Here is a 27,409-nt window from a genome sequence, read left to right as displayed (position 1 = left end):
TTTCTCAGAAGAGGAAGAGGAAAGGGTCCCTCCACCCTAGAGAATCTGGTGAAGTCGGAGTGACCCAGACCTCGCAACCGGTGCGCAGAAGCCACGAAGCCACCGGAGAGGTCGGTGCCCGGGCGCCTCCCGGGCCGCTGCGGCAAAGGCTGGGCGGCCGCGCCCTCCCCCCGCGGTGATTCATCCCGCCCCCTCCCGCTCCCTCCTCCCTCCTCCGGCTCCCTCCTCCCTCCCGGGCCGCCGCTGCAGTGCGCAGGAGCCCGCGGTCCGCACCCCAGCGCCGGGAGCCCGAGCGCGAGCAGCGTCCGGAGCCAGACAGGGGTCGCCGCAGCCTGGATGCGCCCTGTGGCGCGCACGCACGCAGCATCCCGAGCCTCCCGCCGCGCGGCGGGGATGCCTGCTCTCCGGGCCCCGGGGCTTGGCCCCCGGCGGTAACCGGAGCGGGGGGGCGCGCCCCCCCAGCAGCAGCTGCGGCGCCCGCGCCCGGGCCAGTCGCCGCCGGGGCCCATCTCCTGTCGCCGCGCTCTGCGCACCCACCGCCTTGCGCGGCCATGGGGACGCTGCTGGCTCTCGTGGTGGGCGCGGTGCTGGGTGAGTGTTGCTGGGGGACACGCGCCTTCGGCGCTCGGGACGCCCCCCGCCCGAGTGCCCCCGACCCCGCCAAGTCCTGGCCTGGGAAGTTGTGCGCGGTGCGAGGTCGTTGGGGTCGCGGGACCCTGGACCACACGGAAGGATCGTGGAGATGCAGGGGATTCTCGGGGGGACACTTGGCACAGAGGTGCCGCCGCGGGCGCCGGGCCGGGGGCGAGGAGCCGAGGAGTCAGCTGCTCGCAGAGCCCCGCAGACTGCAATGTGACACCCACAGCCGCGTGAGGGGTGGGGGAAGGCAGCGCCTAGGGACTGGGGCCCGAGACTAACCGGGAGACATGGATACCGAGTGAGAACTCGGGCATGTCCCGGACGCGGAGGTAAACTGAGAGACCGAGGCAGACAGGGACATTAGAGGGAGAGAGTTAGGAGCTGGAGCCAAGAACAGAGAAACTTGAGAGCAGCAGAAAGATCTGGAGAGACCAAGAAGGGATGGAGATAAGAGAGGCAGTCCCAGGACAGAAAACCTGCCAGATGGAGTTTAAAACAACAACAGTAATAGTAACGGTGAGACTATCAGTGATGGGAAGATGGAGGGATACAGCCTGCTGGGACCTTCAGAGACCCTTAGAAGGAATAAATATGGGGGAGACTGGGGCAACAGGGAGGGTGAACCAGAAGCCCTGAAGACTGAGAGACCAGGAGGTTGGGGGGACAAGTAAAAGACCCAGAGCTAGAGTTGGAGACATCAGGTAGTGTGCAGTGGGACATAAGAGGGTGAAGGAGGGACCAGAGGCCTCTAAGTCCGTGGTGAAGCAAAGAGCTTTTAACTTGGGGTGAAGGTCTTGAAAGGAGGGAGTCAGAGGAAGAGGAGACAGGGCAAGACGGTGAAGATAGGGAGGGTGTGGGTTATGTAGAAGCTAGGGAAGGAAGAAGCAGGGCAGGGGTGAACCCCCTCACCCAACCTTCCCATTTCTCAACCCATGGCTGGCTCTGCAGAGCTCTTTCATGGTGGGAATGACAAGGAACGCTAGAGCCACTACTTAGAAGGCTGTAAGCTTTTTGAGGACTCGGGCACTTCAGTGGAGTTACTCACCACAGTGACACCCTGTTTCCCGGGGGCCTCTAGTGTGAGAATTCCACCTAGCCAACTGCTGGGAATAAAGATGACAGGTTCTTCCACCTAACAGGCAAGTGGGAAACTGAGGCTCTCAGGAGATGGTTGGCTCGTCAAGGTCACACAGCGATAGAGAAGCAGGGACAAGTTTGGCATCCACTATTTGTAATGCAGGTGGAAAGGAAACAGATGGTTTCCGTGGGGCAGCGAGCCCGGTTTGCCTTGGGTGGCAGGTTCCTCGCTGACCCGAGCCCACTGTGTCCGCAGTATCCTCAGCCTGGGGGGGCTGCGTGGAGGTGGATTCTGAGACCGAGGCAGTGTATGGGATGACCTTCAAAATCCTGTGTATCTCCTGTAAGCGTCGTAGTGAGACCACCGCCGAGACCTTCACGGAGTGGACCTTCCGCCAGAAGGGCACAGAGGAATTTGTCAAGGTGTGTGGGCGCCTGAGCTGGGCTAGCACCTGGGTGCCGGGTGGAGCCGGCAGCGCTGGGTCTCAAGGCTGTTTGTTCGCTTGGGCTTTGCTTTTAGTGCTGCTGAGAAAGGATGTTACTAAGTAGCTTCGTCTGGGCTCCAACTCTTGGCTCTTGCCTCAACTTCTTGAGTGCTGGAATTGCAGGCATGCAATTGGCTTGTTTGAGTGCTTTGTTAATGACGAGGATGTGGATGTGGTGGATGACCTGGATTTAGATCACCACAGCCTGCTGATCACCTTAGGCAAGTCACTGAGCACATGTTCCCAGTGCTGTAACAATGAGGGGCCATGCTCTCTACTCCATATTTTTTTTTTAAATTACCTTTGTGTGTGTGTGTGTGTGTGTGTGTGTGTGTGTGTGTGTGCGCGCCCACGCGCGCACGCTCATGTACACGCCATGGCATGTGTGTGGAGGTCAGAGGACAACTTGTAGGAGTTCATTCTCTCATTCCACTACATGGGTCCAAAGGATCAAACCCAGGCTACCAGGGTGGTGATAAGCACCTTCACTTGCTAAGCCATCTTTCTGACTTCCACCCCCTAGGTCTGTGAGAGTTGAATGAGTTGATGCAGCTGACATATGGCTGGTAGGGGGGAAAATGTCAAAAGAAAAGTCACTGTAATTATTTGGCACCAGCAAAAATGTCTTGGGCAGTCATCGAGCAAAATCACAGAGTAAAGGCTTTTGCACTGCAAGTGTATTTTGAGGTGTGTATGTAGCAGGAGAGGGAGACTGGGAAATGTGACTGGAGACTGGGAAAGAATATTGTGGAGAGAGTGGGCTGCAGAAGCCAGGCAAGCTTCAGCTGTGAAATTGTGCGTATATATGCATCACAGGGTTAGAGCAGTCAAGGTCCGCCATGGTCCCAGACAAGATCTCAATTTCCTTGATCCCTCACTGTCCAAAGTCAAGATGCCTGAGCTGGGGCTGGGGACATGGCTCAGTGAGAGAGCACCTGCCTGAAATCCGCCAGTAAGAAACTGGGGCAGGCCTTAGAGATAGAGTTCTTGCCAGAACTTCAACAACAAGGAGCTCGGAATGTGACTCAGAGTAGAACTTACTATGAGTAGGTTCTACAGCTCTACTCACCTAGAATCCACTAGTGAGGGGCTGGGGGCGTGGCTCAGTGGTAGAGCCCCTGCCTAGAATCCCCCAGGGAGGGGCTGGGGGCGTGGCTCAGTGGCAGGGCACCTACCTGGCATGTAAAACAAACATTACAATGCCAGAACCACAAAAATCCAAAAACTAAAAAGCAAAGCAAAACAAATAACCCCAAAAGATGTTGGTCCCATATATGCATCAGCTGTCCATGGGAGGGGGGATCAGGATGGGGAATAGGATGGGAATGACATATGGAAGACACACCCAGAAGGTGACTCATTTACCCCACTCATCACTAACCACCCCAAGATCCTACGCTATGAGAATGAGGTGCTGCAGCTGGAGGAAGATGAGCGCTTTGAGGGCCGTGTGGTGTGGAACGGTAGTCGGGGCACCAAGGACCTGCAGGACCTGTCCATCTTCATCACCAATGTCACCTACAACCACTCTGGCGACTACGAATGTCACGTCTACCGTCTCCTCTTCTTTGATAATTACGAGCACAACACCAGCGTCGTCAAGAAGATCCACCTGGAGGTGGTGGACAAGGGTAAGTGGAGCCTTGTCACTCTCTGGCAAGCCAGATGGAGGGACAGATGGAAAGAAGGGGACAGGCTGGTGTCACACAGAGGCCAGCTAACACCCCGCAGTCATAGGGGGAAGGACACCCCTTTTCTGGTTCTGGAGACTTCAGCTCTTCAGCACACAGGAGGTCAGATTAGGACCCCCACCCCACCCCCCACAAATGGTATGTGCATTGGACTGCACTCATGCTGTGTGACCTCTGACGGGTGTATTCCTATCTCTGAGCCCCAAGCCTGTCCCCAGGGACCAGAGAGAATATTCTGTATGGCTTGCTGTGTCTCTCAAGCGGGACCCCATTGGAGAGATGTGGGGACTTATTTGAGGCCACAGTGGGAGTAGCAGAGGCCAGTGGTGTTTCCGAGCGGAACCAGCATTTTGCTCTCAGCTGCTTTGGACCTCTTCACCAAACCATTGTTTTTTGGGTTTTTGTTGTTGTTGTTGTTGTTGTTGTTGTTTGTTTGTTTTTTGGTTTTTTTTTTTTTGGTTTTTTTTTTTTTTTTTTTTAGTTTTGAGGCATGGGGATTTTTTTGTAGCCCAGGCTAACCTCCAACTCCCTTTTTTTTTTTAAATAGGTATATCCTAAACTCCCTTTTAAAAAGAAGATTTGTTTATTTTATTTATTTATTATTTTATGTATATGAGTGATCTATCTACACATGCCAGAAATGGGCATCAGATCCCATTACAGATGGTTGTGAGCCACCATCTGTTTGCTGGGAATTGAACTCGGGACCTCTGGAAGAGCAGCCTGTGCTCTTAACCACTGAGCCATGTCGACAGCCCCTAGCCGCCAACTCTTGATCCTCCTGCCTCAGCCTCCCAAGTGCTGGGGCTACAGGCGTGTCTCGCTATCCCAGGATAGACTATCTTCTGATTCTACATGTGTGGGAATTTTCCAGAGTCCTATGTCCTATTGTCTTAGAAAGTCAGGGAGCTATTCCAAGCCTGGAGGTGGTGAAGAACTCTGGGTAGCAGGGTGCTTCTTCCCGGATCTGGTATCTTGACCTTCTGACTTCTTAAAAAGCCCCCGTAAGACCCTCCCACCGGCATCTGGGAGAGGAGCTTCACCAAACCCATTTTCTGGACCCAAAGGCAAAGAACGGCTCAGGGAGTTTGTCTCCTGTGGCCAAGTCACCTGACTGGGTCCTGGATTTGAACCCAGCCCTGCCTGGGTTAACACTCCCTCCCCAGTCTGTTTCTCGGGTGCATCTGTGTTCTGTCAGCCAGAGCATGCGGGCTCCTGTTTATAATTAGCTTTTTTATGTTTCTCACCAAAATGGTACATAAGGCAAGTGAGAGGCACATTCAAGGGAGTCACTGGGATGTCACCATGCTGTGTGTATGGTGGGCCGTGGCCACAGAAAGTGGACTTTTGCCTGCATGGACAGGGCTCCACAGAGCTAAGGCCACCCTGATACCAGGCCTCACCCCCCGCCCCCCAGCTTATGAGGGGGAAGCTGGAGAACACGGTCAGTCTCTGTCTCATGGGAGCCCTTGCTCAGGCTGTGTCCATGAGCAGAGCTGAGGTGTCAGCTCAGACCACCGTGACTGCAAAGCCTGCCTTTTATCCATTCTCTGCCCTATTGTAGCTCTCAGAGCCTACACAGGCGTCTGTGTTCAGAACACAGAGAGCCTTTTCTTTTGAGCTCATGTCTCCAGAAGAATCCAGCATGTCCTAGCATTTTCCACTGCTATATCCTAACACTGCCTCTCTGCATTTTTATTATGTTTTTTTTTATTTTGTGTGTATGTGGGGGCTTATGGCACGCACATGCCATGGTGCCCATGTGGAGTCACTCGTAGGAGTCGGTTCTCCTTCCCCGTGTGAACCCTGGGAATCAAACTCAGGTTGTCAGGCTTGGCGGCCAGTGCCTTAACCTGCTGAGCCATCTCAGCGGCAGTGTTGTATTACATCATATCATATATCATAAAATATCATATATCATATCATATCGTACCATCACATCACATTCTGGTATTTATTTTCTCACTTATGTGTTTATTTTGAGGCGTGTTCTCTACTATGTAGCTCAGGCTAACCTCAAATTCACATTCCTGATCAAACAAGTTCTCCTGCCTCAGCCTCCTGAGTGCTGGAATGATAGGTGTGAGCTCACCACACCTGAAAGGTTAACGTGTATTTTTTTGTTTTCCCAGAGACACGGTCTCTCTGTGTAACCCTGGCTGCCCTGAATTCTCTCTGTCAACCAGGCTGGCCTCCAACTCAGAGTTCCACCTGCCTCTGCCTCCCTACTGCTGGGATGAAAGGCGTGCGCCACCACTGCCCAGCTGGCCATGGTTTTCTTATTTTGTTTTGTTTTTATGTTTCATGTTTTATTTGTGTTGGGGGGGCGCTTTTAAAGACAGGGTATAATGGTATTCAGGCTAGTGTCCAACTTGCTATATAGCCAAGGATGACTTTGAACTCCTGATTCGCCCCCCCCCCCGTCCCCACATTTTAGGATTACAGACATGTGTCACTTTGCCCGTTTTGTTGAGTATTGGGACGCAAACCCTAGGCTTCCTGCACGCTAGGCAAGCACTCTGTAAGCCGAGCCCCTATTTTTGGCTTTTTGATGTAGGTTCTCCCTCTGGGAGGTGTGTGCCATCTTGCCTAGCTCCTAACAGATCCGGCTGTTATTCCTACGCTTTGTCTTGCTGTGTTTCTGGTATCGTCCATCAGCCGATAACCCCTAAGCACAACGGAGACTCATCCCAAAGCAGGGTGATGGATGAAGGGCAGGAAAGGCTCCTCTTGGGCTGGGACAGGTGTAGGAGGTGGCAGGATGCAACTGGGTCACCCGACACAGGTCGGGTAGGCAGCCTGGCACCACAAGGAACAGTCGTGCCACCATACCGGCCGGAGGATCTGAACCTCACAGCATCAGAGGCTGCTGAGAAATCTGGTTCACAGAGGGAGGGCCACAGGCAGCCTTAGAAGATGCCTAGGTTTTAAGAAGGCAAAGATGGTGTCTCTGGTCTGCAATACCAGCTGAGGCTGAGGCAGAGACCCGGGCTGTAGAGGGTTCAAGGGTAGCCTGGGGACCATGGCAAAACCCAATCATCCCATGAAAACTAAAGTGGCTGTGTAGAGCTCTTACCCAGCATGCATAAGCCGATGTCTGGGTCCAGTCATCAAGAAGGGGGCCTCAAAGAGCCATCCAGAGGGAGCCATTGCCCCATCCCCCAACAATTCCATCCAGTGGGATCTCCCTTGACTTCAACTCCTCATCTGTAAAGTGGGGCGTCCCACAGTCCCTCTTCCTGAGATGCCGCATGGCTTGCTAAGGGAGCGCGTCCAGCCAGGGGACTGGAAGGGAAGGGCACTTTGGCACAGGTCCTCAGCCAGATTTGGCTGGTGTCCACCCTGTGTCCCTGGCCCCCATGGGAGCCCGGATCTCATTGCTCCAACCCCCCCTCGCTGGTCCCTAAAGTCTGGGTGTTTGACAGCTGTTACTGGGGCTCACCTTGGCCACAGGTCTGTGGCCGTGCACTCTGAACAGTTATGCCTGGGGTTGAGCCCTAACTCACACAGAGCCTGTCTTGGCTGTACCTCTTTGTCTCAGCACCAAGCTGCCTTTGGGCCTTGGAGTCCCTGTCTGGAAAACGGGCTGAAGATATAAAAGACGACCAAACTGAATGCGGTTGTAGCCCGCCTTAACTCTTGGCATTTGGAATGCAGAGGCAGGAGGGCTGTGAGGGCAAGCCTATGGTTGCTTGGGCTATGTAGAGAGTCCCTTCTCAAACAAAGACTATGGTTTAGCACAGAGCCTAAGGAGGGGTTACTCATGGCAAGAGTAATACCTGTTGAATGAATGAGTGAATGAGTGAATGAATGAATTGAGGAATGAATGAATGAATAAATGAATTAATGAATTGGGGAGCATACAGCCCTGCACTCTGCCCTCCCCCCTCCCCACTCAGAAACAACAGCACCACCCAGGCAGGGTGGCAAGTGCAGGCTCATAGGAGGAAGACTTTAGGGACCAGCGAGGGGGGGGGCGGTTGGAGCAATGAGATCCGGGCTCCCATGGGGGCCAGGGACACAGGGTGGACACCAGCCAAATCTGGCTGAGGACCTGTGCCAAAGTGCCCTTCCCTTCCAGTCCCCTGGCTGGACGCACTCCCTTTACAGTTTAAATTTAGGCCCCATGAAAAGAAGCTGGGGAGGCAGGCCAGCACTGCGGAAGGAAGCGGGGAGGCTTTCCCGCAAACAGCCAATGCAGAGCAAAGCTGGCCGCCGAGCTCTGCTCTTCTATAGCTCTGCCCAGCAACTGGGAGCGTCCTCTCCGACAGGGGGGCTCAGAGACAGGGGGGCTCAGAGAGGTCGTTTGCCTGAGATCGCACAGCTAATAAAAAGCAGAGCCAACCCAAAGCCCGACAACAGGCCCAGAGTCTGCCTATAGCCATTGTCCTCTATGGCACAAGAAGAAAGAACACGCACTGAGAGTCACTGACACACTGCCCACTGATGAGAAACTGGTCTTTTGCTTCTTCTTGTTGTTGTTTTTTGTTTGTTTGTTTGTTTGTTTGCTTATTTTTTGGTTTTGTTGTTCTTGGTGGTGTTTTTTATTTTTTTCCATTTTTGCTGTTGGAGGCAACAGAGGCCCAGAGAACCTTAGTCATTTTCTCAAAGTCACACAGCTGGCAGAGGTGAGATTTGAACCCAAGGCTTTTGATTTGCAGAATTACAGTCTGTGCCTCCTTCTCCCTCCCTCCCTCCCCTCCTGAATGTCACAGATGCCACATTCAGGCGCACTGGCCCTAGGCCTATCCAAGCACCTTGCCACCATCAGAGTAACTGCAACACCTCTAGAAACCAACATGGTTACCTTGTCTGTGGCCCAAGCTCAGAGAGGTTGAACCACTTGCCTGAGCTCACACAGCAAGCATACTTAACACAGTGGGGGCTGTTCAGTCTGCCTGAGCTAGGGCCTCTGTCACCTCCTTAACCGTGCCCGGCCCTGTAGCCAACAGAGATATGGCATCCATCGTGTCAGAGATCATGATGTACGTGCTCATTGTGGTGTTAACCATATGGCTCGTGGCGGAGATGGTGTACTGCTACAAGAAGATTGCTGCTGCCACGGAAGCTGCTGCACAAGAGAATGCGTGAGTGGGGCTGGTAGGGAGGGCCGGGGCGACCTAGGTGCCATCTGTCGCTCAGAGTATCTGTGTCAGAGGCGAATAGAGTAGTTGCTCACAGATGAGGAAAACGGAAACCCAGAACAGTAGGGTGGCACTGCTCAGGCAGCGAAGCCGGAACTCGAACCCAAGGCTTCCGGTTGGCAGCTTGTAAGTTCTGTGCCTCCACCGCTTCCTGAATGCTCTAGAGGTGCCCTGCAGTTAGAGGTCTCTCATTCAGATTCGGGGGAAGCCTAGTCCATAGCCCTCTGTCGTCTCTCAGGAGCCCTACGTGCCTAATGCAGTAAGGGACTCAAGACTACCCTGTTCTATTCAGGGTTGGGCCCGGAGGGTCACTGTCTGCCTTGCCTTTCCCTGCACAGCTCGGAATACCTGGCCATTACTTCCGAGAGCAAAGAGAACTGTACAGGCGTCCAGGTGGCTGAATAGCGCTGGTAAGGTTGATGGACCTACACGTCTGCGCATCGCCAGCCTGCAGGGTTCAGGGACACACTCTAAGTCTCCACTTCTTACCCTGCAGGCTCTGGGCTCCGCCTCAAGGAAGAGCCAGCCCCTACGGGTACCCTCCAGCCCTGCAGTGGGGATCAGCCCCTGGTGGGTACCCTCCCCTGGCAGTGGGGATCAGCCCATCGGTCTCCCCAGCCTCACAGTTCTGCAGTGGAGCCACCAGGGTGGGAGCGGGCAGGGACTGATCCCACCTCACCCACCGCCTCCCACCTACCCTCCCACCGCCATGCATGATGGGTGAAGCAATATGGCCGCCCCACCCTGCTTTTGCTGCCTGTTTGGGGGAGGGGGCGGTGAGGCGAGGGGGCAGGCCCCGCCCCTTCTTTTTGCTGATTTGCACATAGGCCACTTCCCACACGCACTGCCAGGCCAGCCGGCCCCACCCCTGCTTGATGGGGTGAAGAGGGGTCGGGACAGGGACAGTAGTGGGCAGGGGGTTCTGGGCCTCATCTCCCCTCCGCTTCCTCCGGCTGGACCTGGGGTTCCCTTCCTGTGACACCTCCTAGCCCTGGCCCACCCGCCCTCTCTCACCAGCCTTCAATTGTGGTCTCTTGGGAAGGGCCTCTTCGGCCTCCTATCTTTACAGAAGTAGTTTTTGTTCATGAAATAAAGATTCTTGGACTCGAGTCTCTATTCTCTCATTAACGCCCTCAGTCCCCCACCCCCACTCCTCAACCCCAATCACACTGGTACTCCTGATGGTGTTTCTTGGGAATCTTCATTCCCAGCAAGCAGCAGCGACTCTGCCACATTTAAGGGTACCACCCGGGGCTGTTGAAGTGGCTTCGAGCTTGGTTAATGCTGTGCCTCTGAGAGTCATTATTTCAAGGAGTAAGAGTCGGGACAGGAGTCCAGAAGGTGGTTCTAGGATTCCCGGACAGACAACTAACTGGATGTTAGGGTTTTGTGAGTCTTGCAAGAAGCATGGACGACGGTAGAAAGAGACAGAAGTAGAGATAGGAGCACAGACAGAAGTGCGAAGGAGACCAGTGTGGTCCCTGCCTGAGAGAGGCTTCAGGTCTGTGGCTGGAGGAGGTACAGGGACGGGCAGAGAGGGCGAGCAGGTGGCCTGCTGTGTGGGGACAGCTGTTGTGACTCAGATGCCAGTGGGGCCACAAGCAGGTGTAGATGGCCTCCTGGGCTGTTTATCTGGCTCGGGTCTGGGGTCTGATGCTAGTGGTCCTTGGCTCCTGGCGGGACCGGATGCACTCGCGTCTAGCCGCTTCCAGCCACTTGGCCCGGGCCTGGGCAACTAGTGTTGCATTTTCAGGGCTGAGCCCCCCATCCCCCTATCAGGACTTTCCGGGCTCCAGAGGTCACTGGGCAGGCAGCACAGCGGCTGCCAAAACAAACCACCCCCGTGACTTGTAGGAAAGAGGCTGGGGGGAAGGGCTGGGCCCCGCTAGGGACAGGAAGGGTTAGAGGCCCATGGCGGTGTGAACTGGATCAGAGGAGGGCAGGGACTAGCATGGAAGAAAATTCGAATGGAGAAGCACATGGCTACAAGTATGGTGGACCGGAGGCCGCCAAAACTTTCCACCTCATTCCTTCAGTTTGGAATCTCAGCCTTAAGGCCTCTGAGTACCCCCAAGTTTGTCACAGACACACCTGAGTCCCAGTGGAGGTGGGAGGCCTGTCTGGTAGCTGAGCCTGCCTAGTCCAACCCCTGCGGGCCCCGCCCCATCAGCCAGGTGGCCTCTGTGGCAGCCTGTCCTGGGGTCCGCCCTTCCCCGCCCCGTCCCCGCCTCCCACCCAGCCCCCTCCTCCTCAGGTGAGGCCGCAGGCTCAGCAGGCCCCACGCTGCTGGCTGCTGCTGCCACCCTTGCCTCCCGGGCTGCCCGCTGCTGTGGGGACACCATGCCCCTTCCCAGGCCCGGAGACTAACCCCAAACCTGCACCATCTCCGGCGAACCCCAGGGTAAGGCACAGAATTCGAAGCCCCTCATCCCCCACCAATCTGATGCCCAGCAGCCCGTATAAACGATCCCAGAAACTCCCAGACTACTCCAGCCTGCTTTCCCTGCTAACTCAGAAATCCGCGGACTCCCCCAAGTTCTTCTCCCTCAAAACCCTGAAGTCCCCTAGAAGTTCAACCTCGGCCCGCCGGGCTCTGCCTTGCCACTCCAGGTGTCCCCCTGGTGGCTGGTCACACATTGCCACCGTTGACCCCGGCCCAACCTCTGTCTTTGCACGCTCTGGCCCCAGCCCAGGGCCAGCTGCTCCCTGGATGAGAGCCTGGGACTGGGGGCGCCAGGACAGAGCCAGGCCAGGCTCCCCCAGGCCATGCCTCCTTGTTCCTGTCCCTAGGTTCCGCCCCAGCCCAACAGGTCAACCTGGGAATCATTAACAAGAGTCCCTGACATGGCGAAGGAGGGTGAGTCCCCCTGTCCCTGAACCCCAGCTTCGGCCCTACCTGGCACCCCTCCTCTGGTTTGTCTCCCAGCCTGTACTCAGCCCCCCTGTCTTGGCGTCTACCTTTCAGACTCAAGACCACCCCCCAAGAATCCTCATCTATCTGATTAACTATTAATTGGCCCTTCTGTGTGTCTATGCCTTCTGGCTACCCCATACAACCTTCCTAGTGCCTTGCCTCAGTTTCCCCTTACGTCTCAGGGATTTCTCAGCTAACCAACAAGGTGTCGTCTTCTGGGGTTGAGGTGGGGCTGCTGCTGTTGCCATCTCTAAGGATGTAGAGCTAGCCAGGTTGCTTCTGCTGTCTTACTGTGTGATCCTGGGCAGGTAACTTCATGCCTCTGGACTTCAGTCCACCTTTCCCCGCAGTCAAGTAGGGATGAACAGTAATATTCCCTCCGTGAGGTGGATGGGATCATGGAACACACAGGGAACAGCTTGGGCCTTGGGGCGTGCGATACGTGTTGTAACCCAGAGGTGTTCTGAATGAGGTCAGTCACTGTGGGAACCCAAGACCCAAGGACCCGAGACCCCTGCAATTCCGGGCATATTCCTTCTTTTCTCTTGGCTCTGTGGGCAAAAGATCAGAAGAGGGACTTTGGACTTGACCTGTACGGATAGAGGAGAGAGACAGAAAAGCCACCCCAGGGGTGACTGAGACAGCCGCTCACCCTGGAGGCCAGCCTTCTTCCCTACCTTTCCTTTACTTAGGGACCAAATGGCAAAGCGGTGGCAGTCCCCACCCCACCCCCTGCCGCCCTCACCCTTGACTGACAGCTCAGAGCTGGGCTAGCTGAGGTCAGTCCTAGGCACTTTCTAGCTGTGTGACCTTGGACTTGCCCTACCCTCTCTGGTCATCTGTGTCCTTCAGTAAATGGATCACTGTGTGGTATGAGGGGGACTTCGATGGGAAGCAGTGAAGGCGTGGGCCCAGTGATAAGCACGGATCATGGCCTGCTTCCTCCCTCCTTGCTTCTTGTTCACTCCTTATGGACTCCTAGAGTGTCAGTCTCTGTTCATATAACAACTCAGACTCCAGAGATGAGCTGTGATCCTCTGGGAACCGGAATCCCCTTACCTTGTGCTAAGTGATCAGGTGGTGGGCAGAGCCTGGGCCCCTTTGGGACCATTTTTATCCCGCTGGAGATGACTGAAGAGAGGCATCAGGGCTGGGGTCTATGAGGCAGAGGAAGGAGGGAAAGCATGTTCCCTGCATCCCCACATGGCTCTCTGTGCTGTGTGAGGGCAGCCCTGAGAAAAGTGACAGGTTGCAGATGACAGCTCCATCCTCATCAACTGTGGCACGGGGTGAAGGGATTCAAAGGACGGAGGAGTGGGTGGTGTGTGGTCCCAGGAGCCTCTGCAGCAGCAGCTGCCGTTGTTTGTGAGATCCTGATGGCCCTGGAAGTGTATGCTGCTCTGGACTCCTAGTATTGCTGCTGGGGCCCTGGAGCTTGAAGGAGTCAACAGGGAGCAAGGAGGGAGGAAGGAGGCCATGCCAGGCAGGGGAAGATGGGGTAGGGTGCTCAGGGTTTGCTGGAGATGGTGCCTGTGGCTGACCAACCTCAGAAGCATCCTTGGCAGAGTGGGGCCTCTCCCCAAAGTACCATTTACTGGAGGTTGCTCTAAACCTTGTTCTTTTTCTTTTTAACTCCTGAAATAATGGGGATCAAAGTCATGCCCTTATACATGCTAGGCAGGGGCTGTACCACTGAGCCACGCCCCCAGCCCCTCACTGGGGGATTCTAAGCAGGGGCTCTACCACTAAGCCAAGTCCTTAGTCTTCTTTTCCTTTTGTTTTGACACTTAGTCTCACTATGAAGCCCAGGCTGGCCTCAAACTTAATAACCCTTCTGCCTCGGCCTCCTGAAAACCTGTAATGACAGGCTTCTAATCAGCACCCTGTGAGTTAGTGGTTACAGACACTCTGTGGAAGTTGTTTTAGGTGTTTGATAATGACCAGTGTATATCTGAGAATTTGAAGAGACCTATCTGGTCTCTAAAAGTCATGTTTATTCTGATGGGGGGCTAGAAATACTTGGGCACCAAATGGTCCGGGCACCAAGGAGGCCTAGGAGAATGTTCTGCATAAAGAAGGGACAGTTTGGGTTCACACTTACATTTCCCAGGTTTCTGTATAAGAGGGACCACCAGGGAGATGAGCCAATCTGGTATTAAGTACACATGATGCATGGCGGGGCTTGCATGGCAGGGCTTGGAGCTGGCAAGTTGGAGCCGGAAGTGATCAGCAGTTAAAGGAGGTTCTGGGTTGAAGGCTTCTGAGACACCTGCCTCTGTGTGGAGGGAAGGGTGGAAGTCCTAGGATGAGTCCTAGTTCTGAGGGCAGGGCAAGAGAACCTAGGGATAAGGGAGATGAAGCAGGACTGCTGTGGGGAGGAGAGAAGGAGAGACAGGCTTGGGACAGCAAGAGATGCAGTGGATGCAAAAATGGAAGTGTGTAGAGGCTGCGGGAACCCCAGGGTCCATGTGGGGCTCAGTGCTAGGTGTCAGGAGTGCCCTGTTCTCATGCTACTGAGCTATTTTCCCCTTTTAAACCACTATCAGGAACTGCCCTGGCAAGATCCTGAGCCACTCCCTGCTCTCTTCCTAATGCTGGTTTGGTACTGTTGACCATGCTATCCGGGACATGGGTGGGAGCGTTGGGGCACTTGCAGCCTTGGGGTACTTTGCAGAAGGCTGGGGTCAGTAGAAGGCCTTCTTAGCAGTTGTATTCAGATGCTAGGGTCTCTGGTACACCAAGGTGACTGTCCTCTCCTCTCTAAGCTTCTCCTGCCATGCCTCCCATGGCCTCCCCCAGGTCATGGCACTCCCACTGTTTGGTCTTGTAGCCCTCTAACGGAACACGCTCTGTCTTGCCTGCTAGTCTTAGCCTGTGCAGTTCCTCTAACCTGCCACTCTGTCCCTTGTCATCTCTTGCAGGTCTTAGATAATCTCTCCTGGGGACTTTCCCCCTTTCCTTCAGAAGCCCCACTTGATGCCCAACCCTACATTGCTTAACAGATAGATGGCACAGAGGTTTATCATCCAGATACACTGAGGCCCAGAGAGGCAGTGACAGTTGCCCATAATCACACAGCAAGAACAACTTATCAGTGTCTCTTGAGGACCTGCTGCATGCCAGGCACAGTGGCACAGCAAGAGGCTGTTTGGTTTCTTGGGGAACTACTTTGGAACCTGGATCTCAGGGTGTCCCGGGTTCAGGACGTGGCTGCAGAGATCTCTCAGAGTCGTGAGAGAAGGGAACCTTGATGTGGATTGGAAATAGGGACTAAACGCTGGATACACATGGCAGGTGGCAACCGGGGCTTGGGTATGAGGATGTATTTAAAGAACTTTAAAGTCATGTAAAAAGTGAGTGCTAGGTACATGCTCATTTAACAGATGAGGAACCTGGGGCTCACAGAGGAGGTTCCACTTGTCCAAGACCCCAGCCTGGAAAGGGTAAGGCCATTATTTTATACTTTATCCTTTCTTTTATATATTTTATTCTTTTATGTATGTATGTGTACACGTGTGTATGAGTATGTGTATGTGTGTATGTATGTGGGATGTGTGAATGCACATGTGTGTCTGAGTATGTGTATATATGTATGTATATGCACATGTTGTATGAGTATATATATGTGCATGTATACATGTGAACATGCATGTGCACATGTGTATTGTATATGTGTGTGGGTGTGGGTACGCATGCACATGTATGTGTATGAGTCTGTGCATGTGGGGGGGAGGGTTCCTGTGCACACATTTGGGATGGCACAGAGGAGAACTTTGTGTGTCCTGCCCTATCACTCTCTGTGTAATTCCCCTGAGCTGGGGTCTTTCACTGAGCCTGCAGTTAGGCTGATGACCAGTGAGCCACAGTGACCCTCTTGTCTGCTCACCCCAACGGTGCCGGGCTTACAGACGTGTTCCACCAACAGCTGGTCTTTTATGCGGGTGCCAGGCACCTATCTCTGGGTCCCCCACTTGCACAGCAATTGCTCTTACTCATGGGGCCATCTCTTCAAGGCCACTATTTCTCAGTGGGCTTGCCAGGCAACATGCCATGCCTGGCATCTTAGCACTCAGGAAGCAGAGGCAGGGGGATCACAAATTTGAGGCTAGCCTGAGGGAAACTTGTCTTAAAAAACAAAACAAAACATAGCTAGTGGTGGTGCATGTCTTTAATCCCAGCACTTCAGAGGCAGGGACAGATGGACTTCTGAGTTGGAGGCTAGCCTGGTCTACAGAGCAAGTCCCAGGATACCAGGGCCTCACAGAAAAACCAAACCAAAATATGGGCAGATATGGTGACCCATGGCTGCCATCCCAGCACTAAGTGACAGGCAGGCAAACTGTCACTAGTTTGAGGCCAGCTTGGACTACCAGGGATGTTTGATGCCAACAATACTATGTAGCAAGACCTCGTCTCAAAATACAAACCAAACAAATGAACAAAAAAAAAAAAAATCCAAAATGAGTTCAGCTAAGTTTCAAAACTTGGGTTCTCAAACTCCTAAGGACAAATTTAATCTTGGGACTGGGTCTTGGGAGAAAGGGGTCTGGCTTTGGGGATATCGAGAGGATAAAGGTCAGAGGTCACAGGCACCTCAAAGTTGTAAGAACTTCTGGAGGAGTTAGCGGGAAAGAGGATCTGGGGACAGGCTGGCAGGAAGCAACAAGGGAAATACAGAAGTGCCTTGTCATTGGAAAGGAGTAGCCGCCAGCACGCCTGCACGGGGAGGGAGAGCAGGACAGCCCAGCCATGCCCCCTCCTGGCCGGAACCCTTGGGGAGCCAGACACCTGCCTGTCCACATGACAGAAGAGAGATAGCCCTGCCAGCTGCCCAGCCTTGGGAAATAGGGCTTGAGGTACCACAGGCCCAGGCCTGATAAGGTCCCCTGCATTCCCCAGCAGGGGACTGGCCCAGTGCCCACCACTTGCTGTGCTGAGGACCAAGCTGGCAGTGGCCCCAGCTTGCTGTCTGTTGCAGGTGGCCGGACTGCACCATGCTGTTCCAGACCCAAGGTGGCAGCTCTCACTGTGGGGACCCTGCTGTTCCTGACAGGCATTGGGGCTGCGTCCTGGGCCATTGGTGAGAGAACCTCCCCCGCCCCCCCCCCAGCTCCCAAGGCCCCCCCACCCCAAGGGTTACAACCAGCTGCTCTCACCTCTTCCCTCTCCACAGTGACCATCCTACTACGGAGTGACCAGGAGCCACTGTACCAAGGTGAGTAGAGCAGGCCTGGGTCTCTAGGTGTCCTTTGGAAAAGCACTGTGAGGAACTTAAAGCATTCTTGGGACAGACAATGGTATTTCTACTCAATGTCTCCCATTCTGTTTGAACCAGAATTTTGTCTGCAGCACAGGCTGGCTTAGAACTCACCCAAGTTGGCCTCGGATTTGAGGCAATCCTCCTGCCTCAGCTTTCCAGTGATAGGATTGCAGGCAAGAAGCAACGTGCCCAAGTGAGAAGCTATAGTCTAAGTGACTCAGGGGACTCCCATCCAAGAAGTACAGACCCAACCCTGCCTAGCTTTTGAGGTCTACCTCCAAAGGGTATGGTTGCTATCTGAGCCCTAGCAAGTCAGCCATGAGCATCCTATTTTTTTTTTCAGTTTTATTCTTGAGATAAGGTCTCATGCAACCCAGGCTGGCCTCAAACTTACTATGGAGGACCGTGGACCTCCTGCTTCTCCTACCTCTACCTTCCAAGTCCTGGGATTAGTGCATTGCCACACCTAGCTGAAAACTCCATTTTAAAAAGTGTATACACACACACACACACACACACACACACATATATATATATATGTGCACACATGTATACAAGTATATATACACAGATATACATATATATGCATATATACATGCATCTACATATGTACGCAAACACATATAATATACATGTGCATACATGTATAATATACATACACATATATACATATATACATGCATCTACTTATGTACACACATACAATATACATGTGCATACATGTATAATATACACATTTATACATATATACATGCATCTATATATGCACAATACACATATAATATACATGTGCATACATGTATAATATACACGTGTATACATATGCATGTACATACATACATACATACATACATACATACATACATACATAATATATCATGGGATGTGATCAGACACATTCCAGAGGGACAGGATGAGTTCAGTAGACACCCAGCTATAAGGATCTAGTGGCTTCTATCTGCCCTTTACACCGATGTGGGACATGAAGACCAGAGAATGTGTGGCCCAAGGTGATAGAGCCAGAAACAGCCCTGAGAGTTGTGGGCACATTTGCAGCACGTGGAACAAGCAGCCACAGGAACACAGAGGCAGAAATCACATGTGAAACGAAGCACCAAGTCTTCCCCAGTGCTGCTCCGAGCTGCTTCTCTGTGACCCAGGGCAGCAGAAGGGGGTGGTGGGGGTGGTGGGGTGGAGCGTGCTTTTTCGAAGAAACGGGATTACAAATTTGAAACAGTTGGCATTGGACTCGGTCATCCAGACTGAACTTAGAAACGCTGACCTCTGGCCAGGGACCAGCCTCGAGACTTGATGATATTGGTACATTAAGTCCTACAACAGCCCGTTTTCATGTAACGTGAAGGCACGGATAGGGCAAGGGTCAGTGTGGTAGCATATGCGTCTTCATCCTCAGGAGACTGAGGCAGGAAGAGTCTGAGTTTGAAGATAGCCTGGGCTACACAGTGAGTGAGACTCTGACTCCTATCTGGGTCATTCAGGGGGTAGTTGTGTGTATCACCTGCTCAGTTCTTCGTCAGGAAACTGCTGAATTCATCGCTGTAGTGAAAGCTAACACCTCAGGCCTAGCTGTAAGCTAAAGCTGTTATCATCTCAGTGTATGCGACAGGGGAAACTGAGGCTCTGTAAAGTAGACTGACTTGTCCAGGGCAGTAAATGACAGAGCAAGGAGAGCAGTAGGCTATCACTCCACATGGTGCCCAATGGAATCCTAATCCTAAAGACTCCTGGGATAGGTTCCTGTCTGACTGACAGTTCACCTTGGCTTGCAGATCTGTCTCTGGACTCTGGTCTCAGGGCTTCTGCCTGTTCCCTAATACTCTGTCCCTCCAGTGTCATCAGCACCTTCACCTTCATCCTCACCCTCTCCTCTTCCTTTGTGGTTGTGATGATAGAACTCAGGGTCTTACACATGCTTAGCTGTCTGGAAGGTCCTACCACTGAGCCACGCCCCCAGCCCCTCACTGGGGGATTCTTGGCAGGGGCTCTACCACTGAGCCACGCCCCCAGCCCCTCACTGGGGGATTCTAGGCAGGGGCTTTACCACTGAGCCACGCCCCCAGCCCCTCACTGGGGGATCCTAGGCAGGGGCTCTACCACTGAGCCACACTCCCAACCCCTCACTGGGGGATTCTAGGCAGAGGCTCTACCACTGAGCCACACCCCCAGCCCCTCACTGGGGGATCCTAGGCAGGGGCTCTACCACTGAGCCACACCCCCAGACCCTCACTGGGGGATTCTAGGCAGGGGCTCTACCACTGAGCCACACTCCCAACCCCTCACCGGGGGATTCTAGGCAGGTGATCTACGGTGAAAGATGTCACCAGCTCCGCCCTCCCCCCCCCCTTTTTTTTTACATTTCATTGTGAGACCCTTTCCTCTAAGTTACTTAGGCTGACCTTGAACTCACTCCAAAGCCCAGGTAGGCTTGGCGTTTTGGGCGGCTAGCCTCAGCTTCCTAAGTAGGTGAGAAAACAAGCCAGTGCCCGTGGGCCTAGTTTTCTGCCTACAAAATATTCCCAGGATCCAGCTATCTTCCCTGTTCTGCCCACTGCTGGCCCAGCCTCTGTCCCTGTCACACTGAGGTCAGAGTCTGGACTCTAGTTCTTGCCCTACAGTCTGCCCCTACCCGCAGCCAGAAGGAATTCATAACCCCGAGTCAGGTCAGTGTGTGATCCCCGGCCGAGCCCCACGGCTGCACCTTGGTCCAGCTGCAGGCCAACTCTGCAGACCTCTCTCTGCCTCCTGGCTGTTCCTTACCCAGCTCTCTGCCTCTGCTTTCTGATCTCCATTTCCTTTTCCTTAGCTCCCCTGGCCTACTTCTCGGTCCCCTCTCAGATCTCAGCATCCTTCTCACCTCCTTCGTCTCTTTCTCCTCACTGCTCACGTGGCACCTCCCCAGCGAAGCTGTCCTTGCCTGCCCTGCCCACTTACAGCGGAAGTGCCACGCCGCCCCCGCACACCAGCTCCCCCGTCCTTCTGTCGGCCTCCCCATCTCCATGGCCCCTTCTGCTGCAGCACGGGACGCGCTTCCGTTATTTGCTTGGCTCCTTATCTGTCTCCCCTCCTGATTTCTTGTCTACGGCCTAAAATAGGTGCCAGCATGTTCAAAGTTAGTTGACAAAGAGAGAGAAATGCCCCTAAGGGCTTGGCCCTGACTCCGGTGTGAACGGGGCTTCTCTGACCTTATGGGTACAGATGGGGGACCAGGGAGCATTGGCCAAGCACACAGACTGCCCCAGCCATCCTCAGACAGAACCACTGCCGTGAGCTAGCCTTCTGATACAGCCCAGTACTGCATTATGCCCCTCCCTCCCTCCCTTCGTCTCTCCCTCCCTTCCTCCTTTCATCCCTCCCTCTCCCCCTCTCTCCCTCCCTTTTTCTTTCTCCCTCCATTCCATCCTTCTGTCCAGAGACATGATGCAGCCCCGATTGACCTCATTCTCATGAGCCTCCTGCCTCAGTCTCCAGAGTGCTGGGATGTTTTCACACCTCACTCTGGTTAGTTTGATCCCCCCCCCCCCCCCCGGAGCTGGGGACCGAACCCAGGGCCTTGCGCTTCCTAGGCAAGCGCTCTACCACTAAGCTAAATCCCCAACCCCGTGATTTTTTTTTTTAATGATATATTGGCTGGGTGACTTTTGTTTTGATTTTGAAACAGGGTCTCTTTCTGTAGCCTTGGCTGCCTTGGAATTAGATATGAAGCCCACACTGGCTTCAAACCTGCAGCACCTTTTCTGCCTTGGCTTCCCGAATGCCGGGAAGCCACCCCACCTAGCTAAGGTGACTCTGGAATCTAGAATCACTGTCTGACTCCATCTCCCAGGTTTTGCTTTGGTGATAGAAGAACCTGGGTTCTCCTCCTCCTCCTCCTCCTCCTCCTCCTCCTCCTCCTCCTCCTCCTCATCATTATTATTATTATTATTATTATTATTATTAATTGAGACAGGATTTCTCTATGTAGCTCTGGCTGTCCTGGAACTCCCTCTGTAGACCAGGCTAGCCTCAAGCTCACAGAGATCCACCCATCTCTGCCTCCAGAGTGTTGGAATTAAAGGCGTGCACCAACATCTCCAGGCTAAAATTCATGAACTCATGAGCCCAGGAAATTCATGAACTCATGAGTCTCCCGCCAATGCTTCTTTTGGCAAATTCTAGGCACACGTGCCACAACAACCTTCCTCTTTTTGATGGGGAGCTTAAGCTGTCCCTGAACTCATGATCCTGACTTCACGTCCTCTGAGCGCTACCATTGCATACAACTTTCTCCCTGCTGTGCCCCTTCTAACCGTCCTTTTCTCCCTGTCATATTTATATAAATGTTTTAGTGACCTGGTGAATTAGCTAAGGGTTTCTGACCCCTCCTGGTAGTTCCCCAAGCCCGACGGCACCCAGATAGGATCTCTGGATTTGATCGCCCACAATGAATACCCTGTGTACAAGCTCACTCTCCCAAGTCAGATGAAGTCATTTGCCTGCTTCCTTGGTGTTCTAGTCAAGTTCCTGCAGCTTGGCTATCCCAGTGGGGGAGAGATACCCACCAGTATAACCCAATCTAGTAGTGGATGCAGGTGCCACCTCTGGGCCATGAAGGGTGCCAGACCAGAGCCCTCAGGGCCTCAGGTAGCCAGGGAAGCTGGTACCGGCCACTGAGGGACCCAGGCCCGGCTTTGTCGCCCTGCAGTGCAGCTCAGTCCCGGGGACTCTCGACTTTTGGTGTTGGACAAGACAGAGGGAACGTGGAGGCTGCTGTGCTCCTCACGCTCCAACGCCAGGGTAGCAGGGCTCGGCTGTGAGGAGATGGGCTTTCTCAGGTACCTGGGTGGCCCTCGGGGGTAGGGAAGAGGATGGACCCGAGCCAGAGGTGGCTCTGACCCGAGCCCCGCGCAGGGCTCTGGCGCACTCAGAGCTGGATGTGCGAACCGCGGGCGCCAACGGCACATCGGGCTTCTTCTGCGTGGACGAGGGCGGTCTGCCTCTGGCTCAGCGGTTGCTGGATGTCATCTCTGTATGGTGAGTGGGGCAGCTGCGGGTGGCACTGGCAGGTTTCCAGATACTGTCCTAACTGGTCCCCTGGTTTGTCTCTCTGTCCTCACCCCTATGTCTTCCATAGCGACTGTCCTAGAGGCCGATTCCTGACTGCCACCTGCCAAGGTGAGACTGGGGGAGGCGGGAAGGGCTCAGACCCTTCTCTACATGCAGCCCAAGACTGGAGTCCTGGGACCCCAGGGCGAATTGTGTCCCTACAAACTGCCCAGGATCTCCACATGTCATGTCCCCTTGAACAACCCCAAGGTTGGGGAAGATCCTTGTTCCCACTAAGTGCTGGAGTGGGGCTGTGTTTTCTCCCATCCCTGGACCTAGACTATGCCCTGGAACTCAGATCCCTCCCATTCTAAACCTTCTTGTCACCTCTCCACAGACTGTGGCCGCAGGAAGCTGCCGGTGGATCGCATTGTGGGGGGCCAGGACAGCAGCCTGGGAAGATGGCCATGGCAGGTCAGCCTGCGTTATGATGGGACCCACCTCTGTGGGGGATCCCTGCTGTCCGGGGACTGGGTACTGACCGCTGCACACTGCTTTCCAGAGTGAGTGTTTCCCCACAGTGCTACCTGGGGTAGGGCAGGAGAGAGGTCTGCAGAGGCCGGGCCCAGGGACTTGTCCCTTCTGTCCCCGGCAGGAGGAACCGGGTCCTGTCTCGGTGGCGAGTATTTGCTGGTGCTGTAGCCCGGACCTCACCTCATGCCGTGCAGCTGGGGGTTCAGGCTGTGATCTATCATGGGGGCTACCTTCCCTTTCGAGACCCTACTATCGACGAAAACAGCAATGACATTGCCCTGGTCCACCTCTCTAGCTCCCTGCCTCTCACAGGTAAGTTTAGCTATAGCTTAAGGACTCCAGAGACTCAGGGATCAAAGAAGGGGCCCAGGAAGCAAAGTAGACCCATCTTCAGGTTTTCATGGCGTTGGGAGCACAAACTGTATACTAGCCGTGAATGCTAGACAGTCACACACAACCATCTGAGCCTTCCTAAAGGAGTCAGTCACTGTGTGATCCAGCGATTCCTTTCCTATAGACGAGAGGGGAAAACCATAGTGCAGATGCTCTTCACTGCCCCCACCCCCTGCAAATGCTCTTGATAGAACATTTAGTCATAGTAACCTGGGTGGGAATCCCAGCCTTCAAGGGGAGGAAGAGGCAGGTGGAGCAGGCTAGCCTTGACCACACAGTGAATTTGAAGCTAACCTAGGCTACACAAGATACTATAAATAAATAAATAGCCCCCTCATGTATGAGAGGAGTTAGGATTGGAGATGTTGCAAACGTGTAAAGAATCTGAGGTTTCTTCTGGGGAGACAAAATGTTCTACAGTGGAACACACTGGTGGTTGTGCCAGTCTGGGACCATGCCAGAGCCATGAATTCATGCACACTTTTTAACATGGAGAATTATAAGGCATGTGAGTTACAGTTGTGTAAAGCTGCAGTCATATGCCTCAGTAAGGCTGTACCCCTCCCAAACCATGCAGAAGAGAGGCTGGAGAGATGTCTCAGTGGTTAGCAGCGCTCACTGTCCTGACAGAAGACCCTCATTCAGTTCCTAGCACCGGCATCAAGACGCTTATGACTGTCTTTAATTCCAGCTCCAGGGAATTCAACCCTGCTTTCTGGACTCCATAGGCAGGCACTGACACATGTGTGCATGCGCACGCACACACACACGTGTGTGTGTGTGAATAAAAGTAAATGGTAAATATGAAGGGGCTGGATAGATGACTCAGTGATTAAGGGTATTAGCTGCTCTTCCAGAGGACCAGGTTCAATTCCTAGCATCCAGGTGGCAGCTCACAATTGTCTGTAACTCATTTGCTGGGGATCCAACTCCCTCACACAGACATACATGTAGGCAAAACACCAATTAACGTGCATGGAATAATAATTAAACCATTTTTTAAATTTTTTTAAAGATTTATTTATTATATCTAAGTACACTGTAGCTATCCTCAGACACACCAGAAGAGGGCATCAGATCTCATTACAGATGATTGTGATCTACCATGTGGTTGCTGGGATTTGAACTCAGGACCTCTGGAAGAGCAGTCAGTGCTCTTAACCACTGAGCCATCTCTCCAGCCACTAAACCATTTTTTTTTAAGGAATGGAGAGCCAGGTGTGGCACATGCCCGTCATCTAAGCACTAAAGGGAGTTGAAGCAGAAAGACTCTGAGGCCAGCCTGGGTTGTGTTGAGAGACCCTTTCTCAAAACACCCAAAATAGATAACTACATAAATAATAGTAAATACACAAGAACAGTGGTGTGCTGAGCTTATGTATGTGTTGCTTGAAACCATTTTGGTCAAAGAGAACCCATATGCCTGTGCTCTCTATGCAACAAGATGGCCTCCTGACATCAAATCTTAATTTGCATGAAAGACACTCTTAGGATTTGCACGCAGCGATACATCATCTGAGGACTCATTTCTCAGAGCGTCTGCTTGTTGCTAAGTGACCGTGTGCTTTCGTCAGCCCTGGTGTGTCCCGAGTCTGGACTCCCCTCGTCTTCCCACAGCCCTCAGGGTGGCCTCTCTCCCTGATTATTCTCATTGCTCCCTCAAGTGCTTCCTGCTTTCAACCCCGCATCCATTCCTTACCACAGTTTCTGCAGGGAAATTATTTTGTGTGTACGTGTTGTTTTCTTTCGATGCTGGGGATCGACCCCAGGACCTCATGTACTGTGGGCAAGCACTCCACCACTGAGCTGTACCCTAGCTTGCAGAATGGGGATTGTATGGAGGGTGAGGCGATATTTTACATCACGGCGCTGAGGCTCAGGGAGGCAACAGTGAGGGGATGCCAGGACTGTTTGCATGGGCTGTGCACTGCTCAAGGACCCTCCACCTTAGTGGAGGCCTGTGTGTTTATTATTATTTTTAGTATAGTTTGTTTTATATTTAATTAATTTATTTTACGTGCATTGGTGTTTTTGCTTGCATTTATGTCTATGTGAGGGGGCCTGGAGTTATAGACAGCTTTGAGCTGTCGTGTGGGTGCTAGGAATTGAACCAGGGTCCTCTGGAAGAACAGCCAATGCTCTTAATGGGCAGAGCCATCTCTCTAGCTCCCTGTGTGTTTATTAATGCAGTTTTCTAGCAGGTGGAAATCAAGGGTCTCAAGAGCAGGCTGTGTTTTTCCGTTTCCTGCCTCTGGGCTAGAGATAGCCCCATGGCCATGGTTAAGAGCCCAAATTTGGGGAATTAAACTAACTTAGGTTTCAATTCTGATGATGCCATGGTGTCTATGAAACTTCAGGCAGGTGACTTGGCTTCTTGTCCCTCTTTACGAAGAGGTCAATCCCAGCATCTCTGGGATGATTGGGGATGAGAGAAAAAGATTCGGGAAAGTAGTGTATACGTCGGAATATGAAGGTTCCATCCTGGTAGTGATAGGGTGTGCCGGGGTTGTGTGGAGGGTGAGGTGGCTGGATATCTGTGTTCCATGAAGGATAAATTGGCTGGTGGGGGCAGAACTGTATGCTCTCTCTCACAGAATACATCCAGCCGGTGTGTCTCCCTGCTGCGGGACAGGCCCTGGTGGACGGCAAGGTCTGTACAGTGACCGGCTGGGGTAACACACAGTTCTATGGTGAGTTCCAAGCAATACCAGCCAACACCACTAAGGGGTGCTGAAGCCGCTTTTGGGGGAGGCTCGATGAGATTCAAAGAGACCCCAAGGCCATGGAGTGGGAACCAGAAGAGAGCTTGTTTCCTAATTCTGGTCACCTTACCCATGTCCCCTCAGGCCAGCAAGCTGTGGTGCTCCAAGAGGCCCGGGTCCCCATCATAAGCAACGAAGTTTGCAACAGCCCCGACTTCTACGGGAATCAGATCAAACCCAAGATGTTCTGTGCTGGCTATCCTGAGGGTGGTATTGATGCATGCCAGGTGAGGGACACAGTGGGCAGCCCCCAGGCCTAACGCTATAGAGAAGGAGCCAGGGTAATGGGAAAAGGGGCTCCCCACTGGAGTCATAGTGGTCTCTAGTCAGGTGTCCTGTCCCCCCACCCCCCCAACCAGGGTGACAGCGGAGGCCCCTTTGTATGTGAGGACAGAATCTCTGGAACATCAAGATGGCGGCTCTGCGGCATTGTAAGCTGGGGTACGGGCTGTGCTTTGGCCCGGAAGCCGGGAGTGTACACCAAAGTCATTGACTTCCGGGAGTGGATCTTCCAGGCCATAAAGGTGAGTTGCTATAGTTGGGGACTGTCTGGGACCCTAAGAAGGAGAGAGTAAGAGGGCACTCTGGAGAGCAGATGGATTCCCATAGGCTTCTGGGGATGAGACACTAGGTACAGAGTGTTGGGAGAACCGTCTGAGACCTGGGAAGCCTGTGGCTCTTTCCATAGACTCACTCCGAAGCTACCGGCATGGTAACTCAGCCCTGACCCCGCCTCATCGCCTGCTCCGCGCTGCTCCAGCATCCAGAGTCAGAGTTGGTCTGGTGGCTCCAGCCGCACGTGGCAGGCTCCACACTGGGCCTCACATGGAACGGTTTTCTGCTCGGATCCAGTCCATAGATCCAAGGATGCTGGGTCCAAGGACCTCTCTTCCACAGTGGCCGGCCCACTCAATCCCAGGGCCATTGGCCTCACCCTCCCACCCCATGTAAATATTACTCTGTCCTCTGGGGGCTGCTTTCGAGGCGCCCCTTGTGCGGATGCTCTTTAAATAATAAAGGTGGTTTTGATTAACGGGTCTCTGCGTCTACAAACTTAAGAGGCAGTGTGGAATTTTGGAGAGTAGCAGAGAGAACTGAGGGCCTAGCACAAATCAAGAAGGGATTGTGACACTCCCAGTTCCATTTGAGAAAACATTTAAGCCAGTCCTGATGGCTGATTCCTATAATTCCAACACTTGGGAGGAGCTTCACGAGCTAAAGGCTAGCCTGGGCTACATAGTGAGTTCCAGGCCAGCCTTGGCTACAGAGGAAGACGCTATCTCAAAAAATAAAGAGAAAAGAGAGATGGGAGGGGCGAGGCTAAAATGCTCTAGAGAATCTGACTTTAGAAATTGCCCAATCTTATATACATAAAACAAATAAATTTAAAAGGGGAGGGGGAGCTGGAGAAATGGCTCAGCAGTTAAGAGCACTGACTGCTTTTCCAAAGGTCCTGAGTTCAATTCC

At 53.3% G+C, this 27,409-nt stretch overlaps 2 protein-coding genes across 14 annotated transcripts; both read left to right on the top strand.

The window, feature by feature from the left end:
• The first annotated feature begins 231 nt into the window (after positions 1-231).
• Positions 232-10,145, top strand: Scn1b (sodium voltage-gated channel beta subunit 1). Of its 4 annotated transcripts, none has more exons than NM_017288.3 (6): positions 246-591; positions 1,973-2,139; positions 3,592-3,832; positions 8,838-8,979; positions 9,375-9,446; positions 9,533-10,145. In NM_017288.3, the coding sequence occupies exons 1-5, from the start codon at positions 552-554 to the stop codon at positions 9,439-9,441; spliced, it is 657 nt and encodes a 218-aa protein (NP_058984.1). In that variant the 5' UTR covers positions 246-551; the 3' UTR covers positions 9,442-9,446; positions 9,533-10,145. The 4 variants fall into 4 exon arrangements, with proteins under 4 accessions (XP_063143910.1, NP_058984.1, NP_001257974.1 ...); NM_001271046.2 differs by lacking the exon at positions 246-591 and adding an exon at positions 923-968; NM_001271045.2 differs by having other exon boundaries at positions 9,375-10,145.
• Positions 10,146-11,273: 1,128 nt separating this feature from the next.
• Positions 11,274-26,975, top strand: Hpn (hepsin). Of its 10 annotated transcripts, none has more exons than XM_039102995.2 (14): positions 11,274-11,437; positions 11,827-11,893; positions 15,334-15,393; positions 16,850-17,030; positions 17,124-17,165; positions 21,913-22,042; positions 22,119-22,241; positions 22,342-22,382; positions 22,651-22,816; positions 22,909-23,099; positions 25,775-25,870; positions 26,027-26,169; positions 26,337-26,466; positions 26,612-26,726. In XM_039102995.2, exons 3-13 carry the CDS (start codon positions 15,334-15,336, stop codon positions 26,433-26,435), a joined length of 1,272 nt encoding a protein of 423 aa, XP_038958923.1. In that variant the 5' UTR covers positions 11,274-11,437; positions 11,827-11,893; the 3' UTR covers positions 26,436-26,466; positions 26,612-26,726.
• Positions 26,976-27,409: the final 434 nt, after the last annotated feature.

Source organism: Rattus norvegicus, chromosome 1 (assembly GCF_036323735.1).
Source record: "Rattus norvegicus strain BN/NHsdMcwi chromosome 1, GRCr8, whole genome shotgun sequence".
In the NCBI taxonomy this organism is placed as follows: Eukaryota; Metazoa; Chordata; class Mammalia; order Rodentia; family Muridae; genus Rattus; species Rattus norvegicus.
Note: the sequence above shows the minus strand (reverse complement) of the source record. Positions and strands in the feature narration are given on the sequence as shown.

Bases quoted from the DNA above. Each gene is read 5' to 3' on its own strand.
- Scn1b (XM_063287840.1), top strand. From the start codon at position 552: ATGGGGACGCTGCTGGCTCTCGTGGTGGGCGCGGTGCTGG. The intron at 592-1,972 runs GTGAGTGTTGCT...CTGTGTCCGCAG, and splicing joins CGTGGTGGGCGCGGTGCTGG to TATCCTCAGCCTGGGGGGGC. The intron at 2,140-3,591 runs GTGTGTGGGCGC...AACCACCCCAAG, and splicing joins GCACAGAGGAATTTGTCAAG to ATCCTACGCTATGAGAATGA.
- Hpn (XM_039102958.2), top strand. From the start codon at position 15,334: ATGAGGAACCTGGGGCTCACAGAGGAGGTTCCACTTGTCCAAGACCCC. The intron at 22,383-22,650 runs GTGAGACTGGGG...ACCTCTCCACAG, and splicing joins CCTGACTGCCACCTGCCAAG to ACTGTGGCCGCAGGAAGCTG. The intron at 26,467-26,611 runs GTGAGTTGCTAT...AGACCTGGGAAG, and splicing joins GGATCTTCCAGGCCATAAAG to CCTGTGGCTCTTTCCATAGA.